The 22,835-nt window shown below is 39.5% G+C and overlaps 1 protein-coding gene across 1 annotated transcript in view; it reads right to left on the bottom strand.

The window, feature by feature from the left end:
- SLC10A6 (solute carrier family 10 member 6) overlaps positions 1-22,628 on the bottom strand; it is a 32,786-nt gene extending 10,158 nt beyond the window's left edge. Inside the window, exons 1-2 of the mRNA XM_037830205.1 lie at positions 22,005-22,628; positions 995-1,113 (exon numbers count right to left, since the gene is read on the bottom strand). Coding sequence (XP_037686133.1) covers positions 995-1,113; positions 22,005-22,381 — 496 coding nt within the window. The 5' untranslated portion in view covers positions 22,382-22,628. The remainder of the gene's footprint in view (positions 1-994; positions 1,114-22,004) is intronic.
- Positions 22,629-22,835: the final 207 nt, after the last annotated feature.

Raw genomic sequence — 22,835 nt, forward strand, 5'->3', positions numbered from 1 at the left:
CTCTTAGGTTTTATATGTTACCAGAATAAATTAAAAAAAAAAAAACATGGAAATATACAACACAGTGAACCCTAGTATAAACTGTGAATTACAGTTAATAGTATAATTATAGTAATATTGTTTCATCAATTGTAACAAAAGGACCACACTAATGCAAAGTGTTAATAACAGGGAAAACTGCATGTGAAGGGGGACATATGGAAACTCTGTACTCTGCATAATTTTTTTGTAAACATGCAACTTCACTAATTTAAAAAAAAAAAGTGCTATAGTCTTATTTGAGACTCCAGATGGACACTGAGTTCTAAGAATTATATTTTCTATCACTTCGCCAAAGGTTCTGACCAAGCTACAACAGGCAATCGTTTCCCCAATTTTCTCTTCCAGGCCTTGTGATTGCACATAGAGATCCCCAGAGAAAGGGCAGAGTTTGAAGAGAAATAACATTCAGGGCAGGAAATAATGAAAAAGATATGGGAGGTGGTTGTAACTGTGGGGGACCTCTAAAACCAATAGGAATCATTTATGTTCAGTCAGTCAAGAAAAGGCCAAAGCTCACAGGCAATGTGAAAGGTGAAGTTGTAGGAACTGAGGTCTAATTAGAGCCACTGGGTTCCAGTTAAACTTTGGATCATAAAACATCTGACTGCTTGATAGTATAATTATGTAAATTTAAATGAAAACAAGTTCTCTGGCTTTATTTTCAGAAATGAACCATTTTAGGGGTTAAACACTTGGACTGTGCAGTCAGATTTCCAAGTCAGAATTCCAGTCTCACGCTTACCAGCTGCAAGACCTTGGTAAAGGTTACTTAACCTCTCTAAAATCTAGGAAATGAGAATAATAATAGAATGTATAGTCTAAGGTTATTTAGGTAAATAAATTATCAAATGCATAAAAATCCCTATAAAAGGGAGCTCCATAATAAATGATAGCTATTATTATCACAATTACCCTTACTGTTACTATTCCATTTCACAAGCCCAGTACAGACCTATGTTCTGATATGGAACGGTGAGACTCTGCTCCAGATTCCAGGACCAGGTATAGAGATAAAGGCAGAGTGGCATCATTCCCAGGGCAGCCAGTGTGGAACAGGTCGTCATACTGATGCTGAAAGTAAAATTAAAACAATGCTTAGGAGGCAGAGTTTGAAATTAAGAATTTAGTCTTTGTCAAAGGCCACCCCCGGGGCATAATTTCTTAGAGATTGCATGGGGTTAAGTTACTTGAGGCTCTCTCCTCTGTTAGTACTGTATTCAACAAATTGTGTCTGGATGGTTGTATTCATGCTCTAGAAAAGATTTCCAGCAGTTGTTACCATTCATTGATGTATTAATTCATATTTATTTGAACATTTACTTGCCCTAAATTGTCTGCTAGGTGCTGTAATAATTCTTTCTCTAAAGGAGCCTACGGCGTAGTGGTTACTTCCCCTCTCCCTCCCCAACCAGTCCTCACATCTGTTTTAAGCCCATTAGGTGTGTTGTCTTTTTGTTCCTAAATATCTGTCAGGAAGAAGTCACTGGAAGGTCACGTGCCACATGATCTCCACAGCCACTGACCCTCTAGCAGGATGAGATGGACAGAGCCAGGGAGGGTAGAGAGCCATAGCAAAAGGGAATTGATATGGGATGCTGGACTAAATTAAAGTTCTCTTCCAATTCTGATAGTGTGACTCTATGGTTAGAAATAGGGACCAAAGCAGAGTGAAGAGGTAGAATAAAAAACATTATTTCTAGGCTGCAAAATGATGCCATCACTGGCAGAAGAATTGGGTCACTTCAAATCATTCTGAGAAGGCATGCTAAGTTAGAGGTGAAAGTGGGATGTTCTATGGAGATATCCTAGGTAGGAAAAGGAAAATTCCAGACTGTAGCTGCTGTCAGCACATGCAAATGCAGCCACCTTGGGAAGTGAATTGTTGTGGATATATGAAATGCAAGAACCAAATGCAAGCAGTCCGCCTGACAGCCATGCAGCACAGCTTTACCATGAAAATATCAGAACAGAGTCCAGGTAGGTCTTTGTTGAACAAACTGGAATATCTTCTGATAGACAATGGGTTTGTTTATCATCGTCATTATTGTGATTAATTTGCCTCTCAGTAAAAAGGCTAAAAAATTTAAAGTGCCATGGTTCTGAAGAATCTATAGGTAACTCAGGTCTGGGGAAAAACAGTTCTTCAGTTTAGAACCTTCAAAGACTGTGTATCTTGAATAATGTACTTAATAAAAAGTACATTATTCAAGATAAATTGTTTTTATAAAATTATATTTTTCCAAGTATAAAAGCCTCATCTTTTTAAAACTTTACATCTTTTTGATTGGAGAAAAGCACTTCCTTGCACATTAAAATATTTAAATATGTAACTTCAGGGCAAGGTGGGGCAAAGTGTTTCTAATGAGAAGATCAGAGCACTGGGGAGAAGGGCTTCTCTGTTCAGGACTGGGGAGAGGCATAAGAGCCCACAGTGCATTCAAAGACAAAGCAGTCTGAAAAGGGGGTGGGAAGCCAGAGGGTTACATTTCAAGAAAACCACGAACAGAACGCTTCCAAGTGAAGGCTAAATGCCAACCAAAGGTCAGAGAGGATGTGAACCCAGGAAGAGGATTTAGTACCTATTGGGGATTGAATCATGTACACCACAAAACATGCATTCAAGTCTTAATCCAAGTTCCTGTGGGTGTGAACTCATTTGTAAATAGGACCTTTGAAAATGTTATTATAAATTAAGGTGTGGCCAAAATGAATGAGGGCAGCTCCTAATCCAATATGGCTGAAGTACTTATGCACAAAGGAAACTGGACACAAAAATCAAAGACAAGTAGGAGAAACTAAAGAGAGAAACTGCCATGTGACAGAAGAATGCCATCACCAGAACTCTACAGCCGGCACCTCTAAAACAGTGAAATAATAAATTCCTGTTGTTTAAGCCAATCAATGGATTGTATTTGTCATAGCTGCCCTGGTAGATTAAGACAATACCATTCAATCATCCCCCAGTTTTTTGTGCCTTTCACACCAATTCTATCCTCTTCCATCAGCCACCACCTCTTCCCTGCACCCTGCCCTCCAACTCCCAAGTTCTAGCTTTCTTTTGCTATCTGAATGATAGAAGCAGTGAAAGAAGAAGTGAGAAAATTAAGGGGAAATAAGGCAAACGGAGATGAGATACCCTTGAGACCAACAAAATACTTAAATTGCTGGAAAACAAATTGCACAATCTGTTTAAATATACACGCACTGTTTATAGACACTGTATAGTGCTGCCCTGCCCAATGAGGTAAGGCAAATGGACCATCACACAACACAAACCCAGGGACTAAAGTGTCAGAATGCCAGGCCCAGAAAATCTGGTGGTTTTTTTTGTTTGTTTGTTTGTTTACATTTTATTTTGAAATAAATTCAAAGTTATAGGAACAGTTGCAAAAACAATACAAACCCCATACACAGAACTCCAGCATTGCCTGACCCCCTGATACCCCGATCCACTAACTTTAACATGTTGTCAGAACGCTATTTCTATCCCTCCCTCTCTCCATCACTCCATCCCTCCCTCCCTCTCTCCCTATCTATCATCTATCATCTAGTGCTCTGTCTTCTGAACATATGAGAGCTAGCTGCACACATCCTTGAACAAACACTGTAATTCACATATACAACTCCCATGAACAAGAACATTCTTTTATGCAATCCCATTAAGCGCAGCTAAGAAGTACAAGAGATTCAATAATGATACAAAGCTTACATTCTATACTTCCTTTTCCTTATGTCTCAACTGTGTCCCTTTGAGCCTCCTGTCCTCCATCCTCAGATCCCATCCAGGGTCATCCTTGGCATTCAATTGTCATCTATTTAGACTGTCTTTTTTTTTTTCCCCCTCAATTTTGGAAACATATATACAGCCTAAATCTTCCCATTCCACCCCCTCCCTAGACTTCCATTAGTGGGATTAATCACATTTAGAATTTTGTAATGCTATCACCTTCCCACCATCTAGAAATTACTAGAAATTTCCCTTCACCTCAAACAGCAACCCTACACTCATTTCTTAACTCCCCATTGCCTCTTCCCCCATTTCTCTTAACCCATACTCTACTTTTCATCTCTATGGTCATATTCTCTGATAATCTCTTTGTGTTTACTGTGGGACTTAAAATTAAACTTTCAAATCCATAACAATCTTGTTTATCTTTGATACCAACTTAATTTCAATAGGACACATAAACTATGTACCTATACTCTTCCATTCCCCCACCTTTATACAGTTCTTGTCAAAAATTACATATTTTACATTGAGTTCAAAACCATTGATTTGTCATTAGAGTTTGTGTATTTTGTATCATGTAGGAAGTAAATAGTGGAGTTACAATTCAAAAATTGTTGACTTCTATTTGTATTCCATTGTGCTTTGAATATGTTCAATTTTTGTTTTGTTTTGTTTTTAATTTATTGAGGCTTGTTTTATGTTCCAGCATATGGTCCATTCTGGAGAAAGATCCATGATCACTGGAGAAAAATGAGTGTCCTGGTGATTTGGGATGCAAGGTTCTGTATATGTCTGTTAAAATTTTCTTTATCTCTTTCTCCTTTCTTTGTTTCTCTGATGGTAGAGCTCCCTTTAGTATCTGACGTAGGGCAGGTCTTTTATTGGCAAAGTCTGTCAGTGTTTGTTTGTCTGTGAAAAATTTAAGCTCTCCCTCCATTTTGAAGGAGAGTTTTGCTGGATAAAGTATTCTTGATTGGAAATTTTACTCTCTCAGAGTTTTAAATATGTCATGCCACTGCCTTCTCGCCTCCATGGTGGCCACTGAGTAGTCACAACTTAGTCGTATGTGGTTTCCTTTGTATGTGGTGAATTGTTTTTCTCTTGCTGCTTTCAGAACTTGCTCCTTCTCTTCAATGTTTGACAGTGTGATCAGAATATGTCTCGGAGTGGGTTTATTTGGATATATTCTATTTGGAGTTCTCTGGGCATTTATGCTTTGTGTATTTATATTGTGTAGAAGGTTTGGGAAGTTTTCCCCAACAATTTCTTTGAATACTCTTTCTAGACCTTTACCCTTCTCTTCCCCTTCTGGGACACTAATGAGTCTTAAATTTGGATGTTTTATTTTATCTATTGTATCCCTGAGATCCTTTTCGATTTTTTCGATTTTTTTCTCCATTCTTTCTTTTGTTCTTTCATTTTCTGTTCTGTGGACTTCTAGGACACTGAGTCATTGTTCAACTCCCTCTAATCTTGTATTATGAGTACCCAGAGTCTTTTTAATATAGCCAACAATTTTTTTTATTTCCATAAGATCTTCTACTTTTTTATTTAATCTTGCAATTTCTTCTTTATGCTCTTCTAGGGTTTTCTTTATGTCCCTTTTATCCTGTTCCATGGTCTTCTTCATGTCTTTTATATCCTGTGCCATGTTTTCGTTCCTCGATTGTGATTGTTTGATTAATTGTGCCAAGTACTGTGCCTCTTCTGAGATTTTGATTTGGGTGTTTGGGATTGGGTTCTCCACATCGTCTGGTTTTATCATATGCATTAAGATTTTCTGTTCTTTTTGGCCTCTTGGCATTTGCTTTGCTTGATAGGGTTCTTTCAAGTTGTAAAAAAAAAAAAATACCAATCTAATTTTTCAGAAATACAAGTTGGTGGCGTACACTTTCTCCAACTAGCCAGCAGATGGCATCTGTGAGTCACCTATACCCCTCAAGTCAGTTCTCCCCAACTCTGTCTCTGTGGTGTGTGGGGAATGATTTTTGTGGGGTTCAGTTGGTGAACTCAGTTTGGGTTTGTTATTGAAGCTGTCCGCCCAGAACGTGGTGCCTGTGTCTGGGTGGTCAGGGAGGCAGGGCAGCTTTAATATTTAAACTTCCCAGGTGTTCCTGTAAATTCAAGGCTGTTGCAAGAGTCTAAGCCTTCATTTCAGTTTTGCCCCACATTTTCTCTGTCACTGACACACAAACCACCGGCATTGACGTAGCACCCTTGGGTTTTCCAAGTGGGCCCCCCTTCTCAACTGTGATCTTCCAGGACCTCTGCTGAAGGAAGGCTGTGCTACATCACTAGTGCACATCGTCCCTCAAGGGAAGCCCAGGGCTGCTGGGCCGTGCAGGGGCGCTCTCTGCCTGATGCAAAGATTAGCGTATAATTCTTGACTGGTGTAAGTTCTGAATGAAAGTCAGGTAGTAGAGCTGAGCCCCACCCCTTTCCTCTTAGAGAAGATAGATGCCTTAGGGGGAGGTCATTAGCATTTCAATGGTCTCTCTCTGCCTGTGCCACAGCCCTGTCTGGGTCACAGAACTGGGAACTGAAAATGGCCGAGGCTTTCTCCACTGAGTCGAAAAAGGAACAGAGCTAGTCCAAGGCTACCCTCTGGCTTTCCAAGGTTAGTTGTCACCCAAAGCCTCTGTCTACTTGTTGGGGATTCATACCTCGTAGTGAGCAGTTCACACTTGCTAATTAAAACCCCAGTTGGAGCTTAGCTGAGCTATATTCGCTCGCTGGGAGAAAGCTTCTCTCTGGCACGACAAGGCTTTGTAGCTCAGGCTGTGGGGGGGGGGGGGTCTCCTGATTTGGATCCACAGTTCTTACTTACAGATTTTATACTGTGATCGCGGGCAATCCTCCCAATTCAGGTTGGTGTATGATGAATGGACAGTCACGTCTGTCCCTCTGCAGTTATTCTGGATTATTTACTAGTTGTTTCTGGTTTTTTTTAGTTGTTCCAGGGAAACTACTTAGCTTCCACTCCTCTCTATGCCACCATCTTAGATCCTCCTCTGGTGTTTTTTAATATTCACTGCTTAAGTTCTCAATCGAGACTGCCTTGCTCACTGTAGATGGTCAGTCTGTGTCTGGGGTATGAATAACTCAGAGAGGGAGTGCAGAAATTAGCCGATGTCAACTACCCTCCTGCCCCACAAAAGAGAGAAAGGAAACCCTTCATGGGTCTAAGCTCCTTCTGTAGAAATAACAAGGCTCCCAGCACTCTATCAGACCTACCAGTCGTCTGTCATTCTTCCTCTAATGTGTATCACCAAATTTTCCACCTAATGACCCTGCCTATAAAACAATCTGCCTATGATTAACTTAGTATTTTCTTTCAGAAGAATGCATGTACGATTAGCGAAGCAGCCCTTTTCACTTCAATGATATTAAAAATGCTCCTTCAGCACTCACGTTCATTTCTGGTGGAAATGCAAAATGACACACCCCTGGGGGGAACTGGGCATTATCTGGCAAAATTACACATGGGTTTACTCTTTGATCCAGCAATCCCACTCCTAGGACTCCATCCCAAAGATACACTGTCAAAAATATGAAAGGTCATAGGCCAAGGTTATTCAATATGTATTCAACTTATCTTGTCCCCTGATGAGGGATATTTGACTTCTTTTCAATATTTTGCTAATGACAGTATTATTAAATTATAAACAGTATTATTAAAAGGGAAAAAAGCAAGGTAGAGAAAAGTGTGTACAGATGCTGCTATTGTTTACCTAATTTATGGTGTCTCTTCCCATTGTCCTACCTCCTAATAAAATCTTATGTATGATTACTGATTTTTAAAAATGGAAATATAAACTAAGAAGTAATTTTTAAAAATGGTTATCTATAGAAGGAGAGAGGAAAAGGGTGAAGAGGACAGGAATGAAAGCTAGACTTTTCTGAGTATATTTTGTCTACAGATATGATTAAAAAATATTTTTTATTGCAGAAGTTGTGGGTTTACAGTATAATCATGCATAAAATACAGGATTCCCATACAACACCCCACTGCCAGCACTTTGCATTGGTGTGGAACATTTGTTACAATTGATGATAGCCCTTTTTTATAATTGTACTGTTTTTTAACAGTAGTTACCTTTGTTACAATTGATGGAAGATTATTAAAGTAGTACTGTTAACTATCATCCATCATTTACATTAGGTGCATTTTTTCCATATAGCACCCTATTATTAACACCTTATATTAGTGTCATACATTTGTTGTATTTATGATTTTTTAAACTCATACATATAAAAATAAAATTAGAAGCCACCCAAGTGACATCAACCAACAAATGTGGTATATACACAATGGAATATTTTTCAGTCATAAAAAGGAATGAAGTTCTGATGCATACAACAACATGGATGAACCTTGAAGACATCATGCTGAGTAAAGTAAGCCAGACACAAAAGGTCAATTATTGTATGATTTCATTGATACGAAATAATTAGAATAAAAAAATTCATAGAGTCAGGAATTATAATATAGGTTATCAGGGGCCAAGGTGGGATAGGGAATGAGAAGTTATTCCTTAAATTATACAGAGTTTCTATTTGAGATGATGGAAAACTTTTGGTAACTGATGGTAGTGATCATAGCACAACATTGTGACCACAATTAACAGCACAGGAATATATATTTGAATGTGGTTTAAAAGGGAAATTTGGGGTTGTATATAAAAATTTACTAGAATAATTTTTTTTTAAATCCCTAAGACTGTACAACACAAACAGTGAACCCTAAGGTGAACCATGGACTATAGTTAATAGTACAATTATAAAAATGTTCTTTCATCAGTTGCAACAAATGTATCACACTAATGTAAGATGTTAAACATAGGGCGGTATATGGAAGTCTGTATTTTATGCATGATTTTCCTGTAAACCTACAACTTCTCTAATAAAAAATTTTAAATAAATTTCATTTCATTTAAAAATAAACCTAACAATATCTTCAGTTAGTGGCTTAACCAAATGGAAAGGAATTGTTGAAAGTGACTTTAAATACTGTAATTTGCTTTTACATTTCTAGTGGAGTATCCAATAATGAAAAAAAGAACAGCAACCCAAAAACCCTATTTCCAGTGATCTTTGTTAATTATCAGGAATCGGTAATCATAGCTACTATAATAAGTACTATACTTATAGTACTATAATATAGTACTGTAATACTGCTACTATTTACTATAGGTACTATATACTGTAGTTACTATAGTTTTGAAACTATTTTATGTGTGTTCATGTATGATAAATCAAATAATTATGTTAATTTTACTTGGAACCAAGATTTTCAGTGTGAGAAAAAAAGACACAATGTATCAAAGAAGTTAAGTAAAAACTCTGTAGTCCAAAATACAAAGCAGAAATAACAGTATAAACTCATCATATGTTTTCTCTTTTAAAAATACATTTCCTAACTCTGCTGAAAATGAGGATCTGTGAATACCTACCAACTTAGTAATGTATCAGCATTACGGTATATAATGTATTACATAATGTGCAGTGTATAATAATAAAATGCAATGATTAAAATAACCACAACACAATATAAATCTCTCCCTTTATGCTCTTCCCCTGTCACATCCCACTGTTCTCCACCATGGCAAACCATTTTCCTGAAGTTTTGTTTTCATTTTCTTGTTTTTTAAAATATAATTCTACCCTGTATGAATACATCCTTATGAAATACATTGCTTGTTATTGTTATATATTGTTAGTTTTGTTAGTTTTGAGCTTTAAAAAACATGTATCAGAGAAACTAAGATGGAGGCTAGGTGAGACAGGGCAAAGGGACACCTCCATGAGAAACACTAGAAAAGGACCAGAGAGTGACCCAGAATACCGGTTACAGTGATGCGCCAGCTAGACGAGATCTGCTAGTTCCCAGGGGCTGTATAATTGGTGAAACCGGGAGTCGGCATTCTGAAACAAGTGAGTAAGCTGGCTGGAAGTTCCGCAGCCATGCGGCGATCTGGGGAAGCCAGGGTTTGGCATCTGGAGACCGACGGGCTCTTTTAATAAAAAAATAATAATAAAACGGAAAAACCCAGGAGCGGCTGCATCTGCGATTCTGGGAACCATGCAATAAAACACAACAAGAGGGGGCTGGGCCAGCCTCTCGGTGTCTGGCCTGGAAGATAGCCTGCTGCAGATATCCCTGGGGCCAGGGGAATGGAGGGGAAAGCCAGAAGCCGAAAGAAACCCCACGGCTAGCAGCTCGTTCCTGGGAGGGCTGGATAAACTCCTGCCCAGGGCCATGCCCACAGCCCAGAGCCCCGCCAGTTGTCCTGGAGCTGGGAAGGAGGAACTGTGCGAGAAGTGGGGGTGTGGAGATGCCCCGTTTGGCCATTTTTGCATCAGGCTGAAAGCGAGCCAGCAAAGCCCGGTGGCCCGGGGCTTCCTTTGAGGGACGGCGCACACTGGTGACGTAGCCCAGCAGCCCGGGGCTTCCCTTGAGGGACGGCGCACACTGGTGACGTAGCACAGCATTCCCTCCGCAGAGGTCCTGGAGGATTGCGGCTGGGTGGGGGGACCCACTCGGAGAACCCAGGGACACTACACCAAGTCCGGTGGTTTGTGGGACAGCGAGAGACAGGGGCTGGGGCTGAAATGAAATGAAGGCTTGGACTCTTGCGGCGGCCTTGAATCTCTGAGAACCAGGGGGATTTGAATATTGAGGCTGTCCTTCCTCCCAGGCCACCTGCACAAGCACCCCGCATTCAGGGCGGAGGGCTCCAGCAACACACCCAGGCTGAGTTCTCCGGCTGGACCCAACAAGAATCATTTCCCCACACACCGCGGGGACAAGGTGGAGAACTGACTTGAGAGGTATAGGTGACTCACAGACGCCACCTGCTGGTTAGTTAGAGATAGTGTACGTCACCAAACTGTGTTTCTGAAAAATTAGACAAGTTTCTTTTACAAATTGAAAGAACCCTGTCTAGCTGAGCAAATGCCAAGAGGCCGAAAACAACAGAAAATCTCAATGCATATGATAAAACCAGACGATATGGAGACTCCAACTCCAAACACACAAATCAAGTTATCAGAAGAAACAAAGTTCCTTGCAGAATTAATCAAAGAAACACAATCGAGGAACGAAAACATGGCAAAGGATTTAAAGGACATCAAGAAGACCATGGCCCGAGATACAAGGGACATAAAGAAGACCCTAGAAGAGCATAAAGCAGACATTGCAAAAGTAAATAAAAAAAAAATAGAAGATCTTAAGGAAATAAAAGAAACTGTTGGCCAAATTAAAAAGACTCTGGATATTCACAATACAAGACTAGAGGAAGCTGAACAATGTCTCAGTGTCCTAGAAGGCCACAGAACAGAAAACAAAAGAACAAAAGAAAGAATGGAGAAAAAAATTGAAATGGATCTCAGGGAAACAATAGATAAAATAAAACGTCCAAACTTAAGACTCATTGGTGTCCCAGAAGGGGAAGAGAAGGGTAAAGGTCTAGAAAGAGTATTCAAAGAAATTGTTGGGGAAAACATCCCCAACCTTCTACACAATATAAACACACAAAGCATAAATACCCAGAGAACTCCAAATAGAATAAATCCAAATAAACCCACTCCGAGACATATTCTGATCAGACTCTCAAATACTGAAGAGAAAGGGCAAGTTCTGAAAGCAGCAAGAGAAAAGCAATTCACCACATACAAAGGAAACAACATAAGACTAAGTTGCAACTTCTCAGCGGCCACCATGGAGGCAAGACGGCAGTGGCATGACATATTTAAAATTCTGAGAGAGAAAAATTTCCAACCAAGAATACTTTATCCAGCAAAACTCTCCTTCAAATTTGAGGGAGAGCTTAAATTTTTCACAGACAAACAAACGCTGAGAGAGTTTGCCAATAAAAGACCCGCCCTACTTCAGATACTAAAGGGAGCCCTACCAACAGAGAAACAACAGAAAGGAGAAAGAGATATAGAGAATTTTAACAGAAATATATAGTACCTTACATCCCAAATCACCAGGACACTCATTTTTCTCTAGTGATCACGGATCTTTCTCCAGAAGGGACCATAAGCTGGGACATAAAACAAGCCTTAAGAAATTAAAAAAAAAAAAAAAAAAGAAAAAAAAAAAAAGAAAAAAAAACAATTGAATATACTCAAAGCACATTCTCCAACCACAATGGAATACAAATAGAAGTCAATAATTTTTGAACTGTAACTCCACTATTTACTTCCTACATGATATAAATTCCACAAACTCTAATGACAAATCAGTGGTTTTTGAACTGAATGTAAAATATGTCATTTTAGACAACTATATAAAGGTGGGGGAATGGAGGAGTATAGGAACATAGTTTATGTGTCCTATTGAAGTGAAGATGGTATCAAAGAAAAACAATATTGATATGGATTTAAGAGGTTACTTTTAACCCCCACAGCAAACACAAAGAAATTATCAGAGAATATAACCATAGAGATGAAATGTAGAGTTTGGGTTAAGAGAAATGGGGGAAGGGGCAATAGGGAGTTAAGAAATGAGGGTGGAGTTGCTGTTTGAGGTGAAGGGAAATTTCTAGTAATGGATGGTGGGAAAGAGCATTACAACATTCTAAATGTGATTAATCCCACTAATGGAAGGCTAGACGGGGTGGAATGGGAAGATTTAGGCTGTATATATGTCTCCACAACTGAAAAAAAATAAAAAATAAAAAAAAGACAGTCTAAATAGATGACAATTGAATGCCAAGGATGATCCTGGATGGGATTGGAGGATGGAGGACAGGAGGCTCAAATGGACACAGGGCATAAGGTAAAGGAAATATAGAATGTAAGCTTTGTATCATTATTGAATCTCTTGTACTTCGTAGCTGCTCTTAATGGGATTCATAAAAGAATGTTCTTGTTCATGGGAAGTGTATACATGAATTATAGTGTATGTTCAAGGATGTGTGCAGCTAACTCTCATATGTTCCGAAGACAGAAATAGATGATGGATGATAGGGAGGGAGGGAGGGAAAGAAATAGTGATGTGACAGCATGTTAAGGTTGGTTGATTGAGCTATCGGGGGAGGGGGGTCAGGGTATGATGGAATTCTTTGTATGGGGTTGGTATTGTTTTTGCAACTGTCCTATAACTTTGAATTTATTTCAAAATAAAAAAAAAACATATCATTTTTTAAAGTCTTTATCTTTCAGGGACACAAGGTCACTTAATTATTGTTGTCTACAAACCCACCCCAAAACATTGTAGCTTACTGTTGTTACAGTTTAGAATTCCTAAATTTGCCGTTTGGCCGGACAGTTCCTCTGCTGGAGAATCTCCCGAGCTGGAAAGTTCCAGAAGGCCCCACTCCCAGGTCAGCTGGTGCCAGCTGGTAGCTGGGTGGCCTCGCTCTCCTCCACATGCCCTCTCATCCTCCAGGGGAGAGACCCACCCCCTTACGTGGACGTCTCCAGGCAGTGAGGCCTCTTAAGGTCTCGGTTTGGAGTCGCCAAGGGTCACTTCTGCCACATTCTATTGGTCAAAGTAAGGCAGGAGGGCAGCCCAGACTCAAGGGCTGGGGAAATGAGTCCCACCTGTGGAGGGGCCGAGCAGCCTTATCACACTGCCAAGTGAAGTGCGTACCGGTGGGGGGGGGGCATTTGTGGCCATATTTTGCAATCTCTCATAGACACATACTGAAATGTTTACAGAAAGAACTCAAAATAATCCATGGGGTGAGTAGGAAAGGTAGAGATAACACCAGATGGGCCAGGTGTTGATAATTGTTGAAGCTGGCTGATGTGTACCAGGGAGTTCATGATACTACTTGCTCTACTTTTCTGTATACATTTGAAATTTTCCACAATAAAAGTAAATAAATGTTTCTTCTGTCTTTGTGGGGAACTATACAGCATTGCTACAGATCTGCTTGGTTTAGGTTTCCATTATCATATTTTACCTTGAAGAGCTTTGCACTAAAGCTAGTATCATACGTGCACTGGGTTGGGGGTTTCTAAAGCATTTCCTGTCCAACCTCATCTGCTCTTGGGCTGCTCCTCCCTCAACGCCTCTCTGCCATCCCATTGTTCACTCTCCGTGCTCCCACTGTCCTCTGGCACACACTTTTATTGGCGTTACCTCATGTATTGTACTCTACCCTACACAAATGCTTGTTGACTTGCCTGTCTGTGGTAGACTGTGAGCTCCCTGCAGGATTTGTCTTTGCTTCTGTAGGTCCTAGCACAGTCTCATGCTGCAGTACACGGGAGAGCATTAAATACATATGGAATAGATGTATGACTCAAAACACAAATATGCCCATACACTGCTACTGTGTAAAGACTCTCTACCTTCCTGACATGCCTCGGCAAGTGCACCTTGGTAAAATGTTGGTGAAATGGCCCTTTTATGCCTAACTCAAATGGTTAAATACCCCCAATAGTGATCCAGAAAAACAGAAACTTTTCTATAAAAACATAATTAAAATCCTGCTCTTTCCAAGTACAAATGTAAGTAAAATTTTAAGGATCAAATGCTTAGCTGACTGGTGTCCTTTTCAGAAATCTGGACTTCAATAATTCACAAGTGTTTGTATAAATCCCTTTTCCTCTTTTATTTTTCCTTTTAAACAATCCTTCTAATTCATGCCTGCTTTTTCAATGAATAGGGTTTTTTCCATTTAATTTTTTTTTTCTTTTTAAAGGAATCATACAATATATCTTAATCTGCAACTTGGTTACTTTTTTCCCCCAATTAACATATCATAGACATCCTTTCTAGTCAATAGGTATAGTTTAAGCATTCTTTAAAGAACTGCAGAGTATGCCATAATTGAAATATACCACAATTTATTTCAACCATTTCAATGATGGATAAGTTACATTTAGTCTTTTGCCATTATAATCAATGTTATAATAAACATCCTTGTACATATTTCACTTCAAATGATTCTTTTATTTCTGTAGAGTAGATTCACCAAAATGGACTTCTATGTCAAAATCTGTTTTTTATGGTGCCAGATTACTTTCCAAAATGATTGTTGTAGTGTTCACTCTCTTGCCTACATTGGATGTGATCAATCCCTTTTAATCATCTTCAGAACACTGAAAAACATTGTTATTTAGTTATTCTCCTGACTATTCATGAGACTGGACTTTTCTCATATTTATTGGTCTCTTGCACGTCCTCTCTAAACACCCTTGGTTGTCTGGCTCCTTCTTCTCAATTTGTAGTAGCTCTTTTTAAATCAGAGTATGTATCATCATGTATAATGAGAATATTTTTGCAAAATGTATTATATATCTTTGACTTCACTTCTGACTTTTGCAATAATAAAATTTAACATTTAGGTGGTCAAATCTGTCAAAAAAATGTTACGGTTTCTGAGTTTTTTCTCTTGCTGACAATCTTCTTCCACCCTAAGGGTATTCAAATATTAGCCCCCCATTTTTCACATTTTTATAGGTGAACACTTTACATTGATATTTTCAACTCACCTAAAATTTATATTTTATATTATATAAGGTATGAGACTAATTTATTTTCTTCCATATTGAGAGGCAACTGTGTCAATACTATTTTCTAAATAAAACATCATTTTCCAGTAAATTGCAGTTAACTTTAGCATACATTAGATTTCCAAAGATATTCAAAATGTTTTCTGGAAACACTCTACTATCCTATTGATCAATAATTTTCTTTCTTCCTAAGCAAACAGCAGATTCTTTTAATTATGGTGTTTTCATAGCAAGTTTTTGTGTGTGGTAGGGCATTCACATAAGTTCCCCTTTGCAAATTTTTCTTAGCAATTCTTGGTCATTTTTTATTCCATATGATATTTTAAATTATTTTACCTTATTAAGAATGTTTACTTTGAACACAGACTTATACCTAACTAGAGGGGCAGATTAAAGGAAGAAAAGCAGTTGACCACAGCTCTAAAACCTCTGTGTCCATAAAATAAGTGTCTGGGAAGCTTCTCCAAATTCTTGGCCTATGATAATGCTACATTCCTTGGCTCCCCATATTACCTCCTCCAGAAAGGAATTCCATATTACATCACTTTAATCTTGAACTTCAGGGGAACTAGCACAGCATTCCCCCTTGTATGGCTCAAGCAGTAGAAAGGTGAGATTCATGATGGTGGGAAGCAAAGTGTGAGATTCATGTCAGACTGATTCTGTGTCTTTGACGAGAGAGGTTACTATTTCCATCTTTTATACACTAGTCAAGCCTGGGACACTCACAATAAATTGTCGTGGATGGTGATAGACGATCCTGGTGTTCTGCCAGCTGTTATAAATACCAAAGGAGCTGGAAAAGCACCCAGTGAACTTGAGTGAATGCACTGGGAAGTCACACCTTTATTTTACTGCCATGAATTCCAATGTAGCATGCGCAGAGGTGTGGCTACCTGGGTCCTTTAGCTGTTCAAATATAGGAAAATTGCTGGTAAAATTTGACTTCAATAAAACAAAATTCCACTTGCACTAAGAAGTATGGCATCATCCCCAAACTATTACAGAGACTAATGAGACAGATTCAGCAACTCTGAACAAATAGGCAAATCCTGAAACTTTCTTAAAATAGGGAAATTGCATGTAAATATATCACATCAAAATGTAGTGTCAGTAAGTATAACATTTTATAATCAGAATTAAATTACTCAAATGTTTTAATTCCAAACCAACACAATCAGGAACTCTGATGTTCAAAACCATGAAAGGAGACATTTGCTTCCCACTGAAAGAAATCAAACATTATCTGGCTTGCTAGATGGACTTACAGATCAGGTTAACAGACTTGACCACAGAAAAGAATTCCAGGCCAGGTTTTCAATCCCCAAACATCAATGCTATCCCTGTCTGCTGCCTCCCAATAACAAAACTAGCATATATTGAACACGGTGTGCTAAGTGTTGTACCCTGTGTTTCTCTTTTACAGAGGAGGAAACTAAAGTTCAGAGTGTTATAGAAACCTATATAAAGTCACATGATGAGTAAATGGAGAAGACAGGACTCAATTTAAGCACTGTCTCCAAAGCCTGAAGCACAGATGGACTTCAGTTCACCAGGCCATGTCAGACAAACCTGAAGAGCCTGAAGTCCTATTTCCAGGGTCTCTGCTGAAGGACCAAGAACTTCTTTCAAGGCAAAATTTGACCACTGAAATTCACAGGTTCCAACAGCACCAGAGGGAAAAATCCTTTCCAAATACATCCTCAGGGAAGGATGAAACTCATATATCAAAACTTGTCAGACTGAAGACAGTGGGAGATGTCCTGAGTTAGTTGTACTATTAAATTGATTGCATTTCATCTTAGGTGCAATCCAAGATTGCAGAGCAAAAACGATTTTGGTCTGCCCGGCCTGGTCATTTGCTTCATTCCTTAGCCCATTTAGTCAGCAAGTGCCGCAATAATGCCGGGTAACAAAAGTTTTGTGCCCACCCAAGCTCGGCGGCTTAAACACGGATTTTTCTGGCTCATGGGTCAGTGGGTCATCTGGGATATGGTTGGCCTCAGCTGAGTATGGCTGGGTCTGGGTCTGCTCCACATACCCCCTCATTCTCCGTGAACCAGTGGCCTCCTGAGCATTCTCTTCTCGGGGCAGACCACGGGACAGCACAGGGCAGGCGGGCACATTCAAAGCCTTGACTGGCATCGCATCTGTTCATTCCATCGTCTAAAGCAAGTCACACAGCCAAGCCCAGTGTCAGTGGGGCAGGGCAGTATACCACCCCAGGAGAGAGGGGGAGGGGAGTGTCTAATTTGTTGAACAAAACTCCAGTCTATCATGTTTCTCATCCCTAATAGCCTGTAAACCCCTTGCAGGTTAGGGCTGTGTCTTATTCACTGGCCTCCCTCCCCATTGTACTGTGCACATTCCCTGTATACACATTTGTATGTATATTTGTTGAATGAATGAATGAATGAATGAATGAATGAATGAATGAAAAAAAATTGATTGCATTTCATGAGTAGTTTTTGTAACATGCACAAGCAATCAGAAATCTTCATTCAGTATTTCATTTAATATCTACCAAATGTCTACCACCACCAGGCTGGCACTGGACACACAAAAATGAACAAGCCCCTCAGGGAGCTTGCAGACCTAGTGGGCCAGACACAGAAGCAGCCAGGTTATTGCAATGCCCTGCAGTGGATGATAAGACAGAGTTATACATTTGGTTCCATGAGGACTGAGAGGAGAGGCATCTCTGACCAATACTTTCAGGAGAACCATTAAATACTGGGATGGGGATTGGGGAACACTTGGAATTTATGACTTGCTTTTCTTTTCTTACAGTCACAAAATATTTAAAACTTAAAAGGACCTCAGAGAGTCCAACCAATTGATATTACAAATGAGGTGACTGAGGTCCACAGGGGTAAATTAAATTGCTCAAAGCCATGTAGAGACTAAACCATAGATCCCTGACTCAGTACTCCTTTGTCTGTCCTCCTTAATAATAACTCATACAGCATTTTGTGCCAGGTGCAATTCTAAGCACTTTATGTATATTAACTCATTCAATCCTCACAACAACTCCATGGTGTAGATATTTTTCTCCTTATTTTAAAAGTGAGGAAACTGAGGTATGGGGGAGTTTATAATAATCTGGGAGCTCACCCAGTCAGTAAGTGGTGGATCTATTTGCTGTCTCCAGAGTTGTGCACTTAACTACTACACTGTCCTGCAAGAATTTAGTCTTCCTGTCCTACACTCAAAGGTAAGAATTCATCCCATCTCTAGGATGGTAGATTGCAAAAAGTATCCCCAAGTCTTCACCCTTCCCTTTTCCATGCTCTCAGCAGTGTGACTTTGTAGCTTGTTCCATCAAGAAGAAGAATCTATTTCCCCACTCACTGAACTTGGGCTGGCCTTGCAATTTGTGTTGGCCAGTGCAATGTGGTAGAAGTGATAATGAGCTGGTTTCAAGCCCAGGCCTTAAGAGATCATGAGTGCTTTCCCTTTCTCAGAACCTTGCTACTACCATGTGATTAGGGGCAGGCTAGCTTGCTGAAGAATGAGAGACTCTGTGGAGGAGAGCCCACTTAACCCAGCTGAGGCCTTCCAAGACCAGCCTACATTTAGCCAATCCCCAAACACGTGAGAGAGCCCAGCCAAGATCAGTCCAGCTCAGCCCAGGGACAGGATAATTTTTAAGGTCCTTCATACTTATTGGCTAACTGCTTCCTAAACAGTTATAGTTATGACTGGAGGGGATAGAATAATGCTGGCTGGTTGGCATTCCAGGTTTTGGGAACAGCATGGGCAAAAGACAGGTAAAAAAATGTTGAATATGGTTAGATAACAGTGAGTGATCATTTTGACTGTAGACCAGGTGTGCTTAAAAGGTTGAAGGGAAATAAACCTGGAGAAGTAGGTTAGTGGTTTCTACCCACCTTAGTAGGAGTTGAGAAGCCTTTATATGTATAACACAGTCATTTTCTCCCCATAAAATTCTGAGGGAAGTATTATGATTTTCATTTACAGAAAAGAGGCCCAAGGCCAGAATTTGAACATAGGCCATCTGACCCCAGAGACTGCATATCCACTTACTACAAAACCATGATGCCAAGACAGAAGATGGAGAGAATGGTTGTGAAGATGCTGCAATGCCAAGAAGGAAATCAGGAGGGCCTGGCCTGAGGTTACTAGGAAGCAACAGCTGTGAGCATCATAGCAGGAAGATGGGCCTTGACCATGAACTGAGTGAATGAGGTGAGGAAATGAGGGGAGTCACAGGTGGTTAGAAGAGGGTGAGCCGTGAGACAGAGGGAATGATTGGTGTCATCATCAGATACTCTGAATGCAGAAACCGATTCTGAAATGCCTATTCCCAGTGACCACATGAAGAACCGCAAGCAGACTGAATGGAACATGGAATTAAGGCATGAGAAACATGTTTGGGATCATCAGCAGAGACCCAAAACTCAAACACCTCATTTGTGAAACTGAGGATGTTGCACTAAATACTCTTGGGCTTTACCTAGCATTAAAAACAGATAGAATTCCTGTCAGTGACTATCTACAGAGTTTTGCTGAAAAGGAATTTTTGTTGGCAATCAATTGGGAAGAAATTTAATGAACTTGTTATTGTTTCATTCACCAAAACTGAAATTTCTTCTATTTGCAATTTTTACTGAGAATTGGGATTTATAACTCCTGTAATCCAAAAGCTTTTGAAAATCTAAATTTAAAATTTTCATTTCCTACAGTTTATTTTTTGCCGGTTTGCTTTATTTTGCTTGTGAGACTCAAAATCAAAATTTAGGAAGAAATGGGGAAAAATTGCTAACATTTATTGCATACCTAATATATGCCTGGCATCCTGCAAGATATATATATACACTTTTCCTCCTTAAAGGGGAACATTTTACAAGTCCCCATTTTACAAATGAGGAAATGAGGCTTAGATAAGTTGAATAATTTAACCAAAGTTAAAAGCTAATTAAGGATAGTGCTATCAAAGGAAGTTATAATGAGCTTTATCATTTTACAGATCTCCTATTCATTGGTGTTTTTATTACAAGTTTGGCTAATAAGAGAAGGTAATAAATGTTCTTTTTCCCAGAACACTAGTGTTTGAGAACATTGTTTAAAGATTTATGCTCCTACTCAGAACAGAAGATCTAGTTGTGTTGCTAAATGGCATGCAAAAAAGTGCCTAAATTGTAAACTGATAGAAAACAGATGGTGAATTCAAATCTGAGTTCTGCCATACTCATTTGTAGCATTTGGCAAGCTACTTAACATATGTGACTCACAATTTTCTCAGCTGTAAAATTCAGAATAATAAAAGGTCACTTACAAGGTTATTATAAAAGCCAATAAAGAGAAAATATGTGAAAACATCTATCCCATGCCCATCAAGGTGCTTAAAAATTAGTTTCCTTCCTCTTTTGAAAACTTTCTGGTCCTGGAATCTATTACTGATATAGGTATGGTCAAGTAGTATATGTAAAACTTTATATAAAGAATATTATATCCCAATTATTAAGTTAATGAGAAACTTTGCTGAATTTGAATTAGCAATGCATATATAATATTAGTTCAATGGCTTAATACTAAGATCCCAAACTCTTCTAGTGATTTTTTTCTAATCTTGTTAAGTGATAACTAAAAGACATTGCTATATGAAAGTCAGCTTTTAGTCTGTATGGTATGAACCCATTCAAAATGTTATAGGTAAAATATTTTCCATACCCTAAGCACTTGGCACATGCAGGAAATTAAAAACCTACTACTGCAGCTGACTCTCAGGCCTGTGAACTCCCAGTACAGTCAAACTCTCTGATTCATTCATTCATTGTATAATAAATCTCAACTAAATGACACACACACATTTTACAAAGATTTCAATTTATATGTGATTCTTTCCCTGGGTAAGAGGTGAAACAATTTGTAAGGCCACTGTTTTCAGCCTTTTTATCTTCCCAGTGGTGTGACCCCTCTATTCTTTCTCCCTATACCCTCTCTTCTTTCCCCATCAAAACATATACTCCAAAAAATATGTGATTAATTCATCTCCATTGAGATATAAATAAATGATAAAGCTTAATGTCTTACGAGAGTATTTATTCACACCATAATTGGGAATAAGGTCCTCGCTTAAATGAAAGGAATGAGATTCTGGTGGTAAATTTAAGCATATGTAAAGCAATAAGAAGAAAACTTTTCATCTTGGGAGGCTTCATGTTTCTCCACAACTCAAACCAATAAGCCAGCATCAGAACTTAAAGCAGATATTCCTAAAACTCCCTTTTTCAGTCCCCCCCAAAATACTTATTTCATAAAGAGGTACCCAAGCAATGGTTGGTGACATGTTATGCCACCCCTACCCCCACAACAGCTACAAAACCACTGTCCTTAGCCTCTTGGGACTCTCAGCCTACTTGATGGGAAATTGTGAAGCCAGGATTGTTGCTAAAGAGGTCAGTGAGGATGAGATGAGTTCATGCTTAGGAAGGGCAGTTGGGTGAGGTAGAAACCAACCTCCACTATTACATACAAACTGACTCCCACAAAACAGAAGAATAGTTGTCAATAAAGCAGAAGATGATCACAGCAAAGAAAAGTTCGAACTCAGAAAGAGAGGTCCTTCCATGGCTGAACAAGTCTCCATAAAATACTTCCTACTGGGACCTCTACTATAAGACGGGTAGAATTTTTAATACAAGAGTGGGGAATCCCATTGGATGGCTCAGTTTCCCCCCCTGGAGAAACTGATATTAGGGGAAAACTGCTGAGCCTCCCTAATATCACTTACCTGAGATCCATATCTCCATCAACCCAGAAGGTAAAAATGTTAGAGATGGTTCCCCCTGGGCAGCACCCCATGATGAGAACAGCAATAGCTTGGACTGGTTTCAGAGAGAAACTGATGGTCAGGAGATAGGCTATCAAAGGCATAAGCCCAAACTGGCAGATCAGTCCCACAGCGATGCCCCAGGGTCTCCTGATGTGCAACCATAGCTTCCGGATGTCCACGGAGCATCCCAAAGAGAACATGATCAGGCCCATCATCACGGCTGATACCACTGAGAAGACAAGTTCCAGGTTCCCAAATGCCTCCAGCTCCACTTGCAACTCCTCTTCTGATCCATTGGCAGAGCAAGCTGAGCTTCTGGAACAATTTGCACTCATCTCCTCATCTCCTTAAGGCAGCATTACAAACGAACCTCTGCAACCGATGGCTGGGCAAGTCTATCCTTCCACAATTTGTAATAACACAACAAAGTCACACACAGAGAATCATTCCAACAGCTATCGGCCAGCCCAGTGACTCATCCTAATCTGATCAATATATTCAAGAGTAGCATTCTAAAAAGATTCTCGTGGATACGAAACATACAACAAACTGTGGTAAGAGGCTTTCCACTTCTGTTGTTACTCACCACTGAATATTCGAGTGAACTGAGACAAGCAATCTTATTGTCAAGTGGAGTGACTGGCCTATGTCGTCAGCATCACACAATGTTCCAGGAAAACAGACTGCGTAGATTGGATGCCAAGACATAATTTCTCCTAATTCAGTAGGGATTTCAAAGAGCCAGGACGCAAATGTTTTGTAGAGATAAAGGCTAACTCGGGGAAAAAA

Source organism: Choloepus didactylus, chromosome 3, assembly GCF_015220235.1.
Source record: "Choloepus didactylus isolate mChoDid1 chromosome 3, mChoDid1.pri, whole genome shotgun sequence".
NCBI lineage: Eukaryota > Metazoa > Chordata > Mammalia > Pilosa > Megalonychidae > Choloepus > Choloepus didactylus.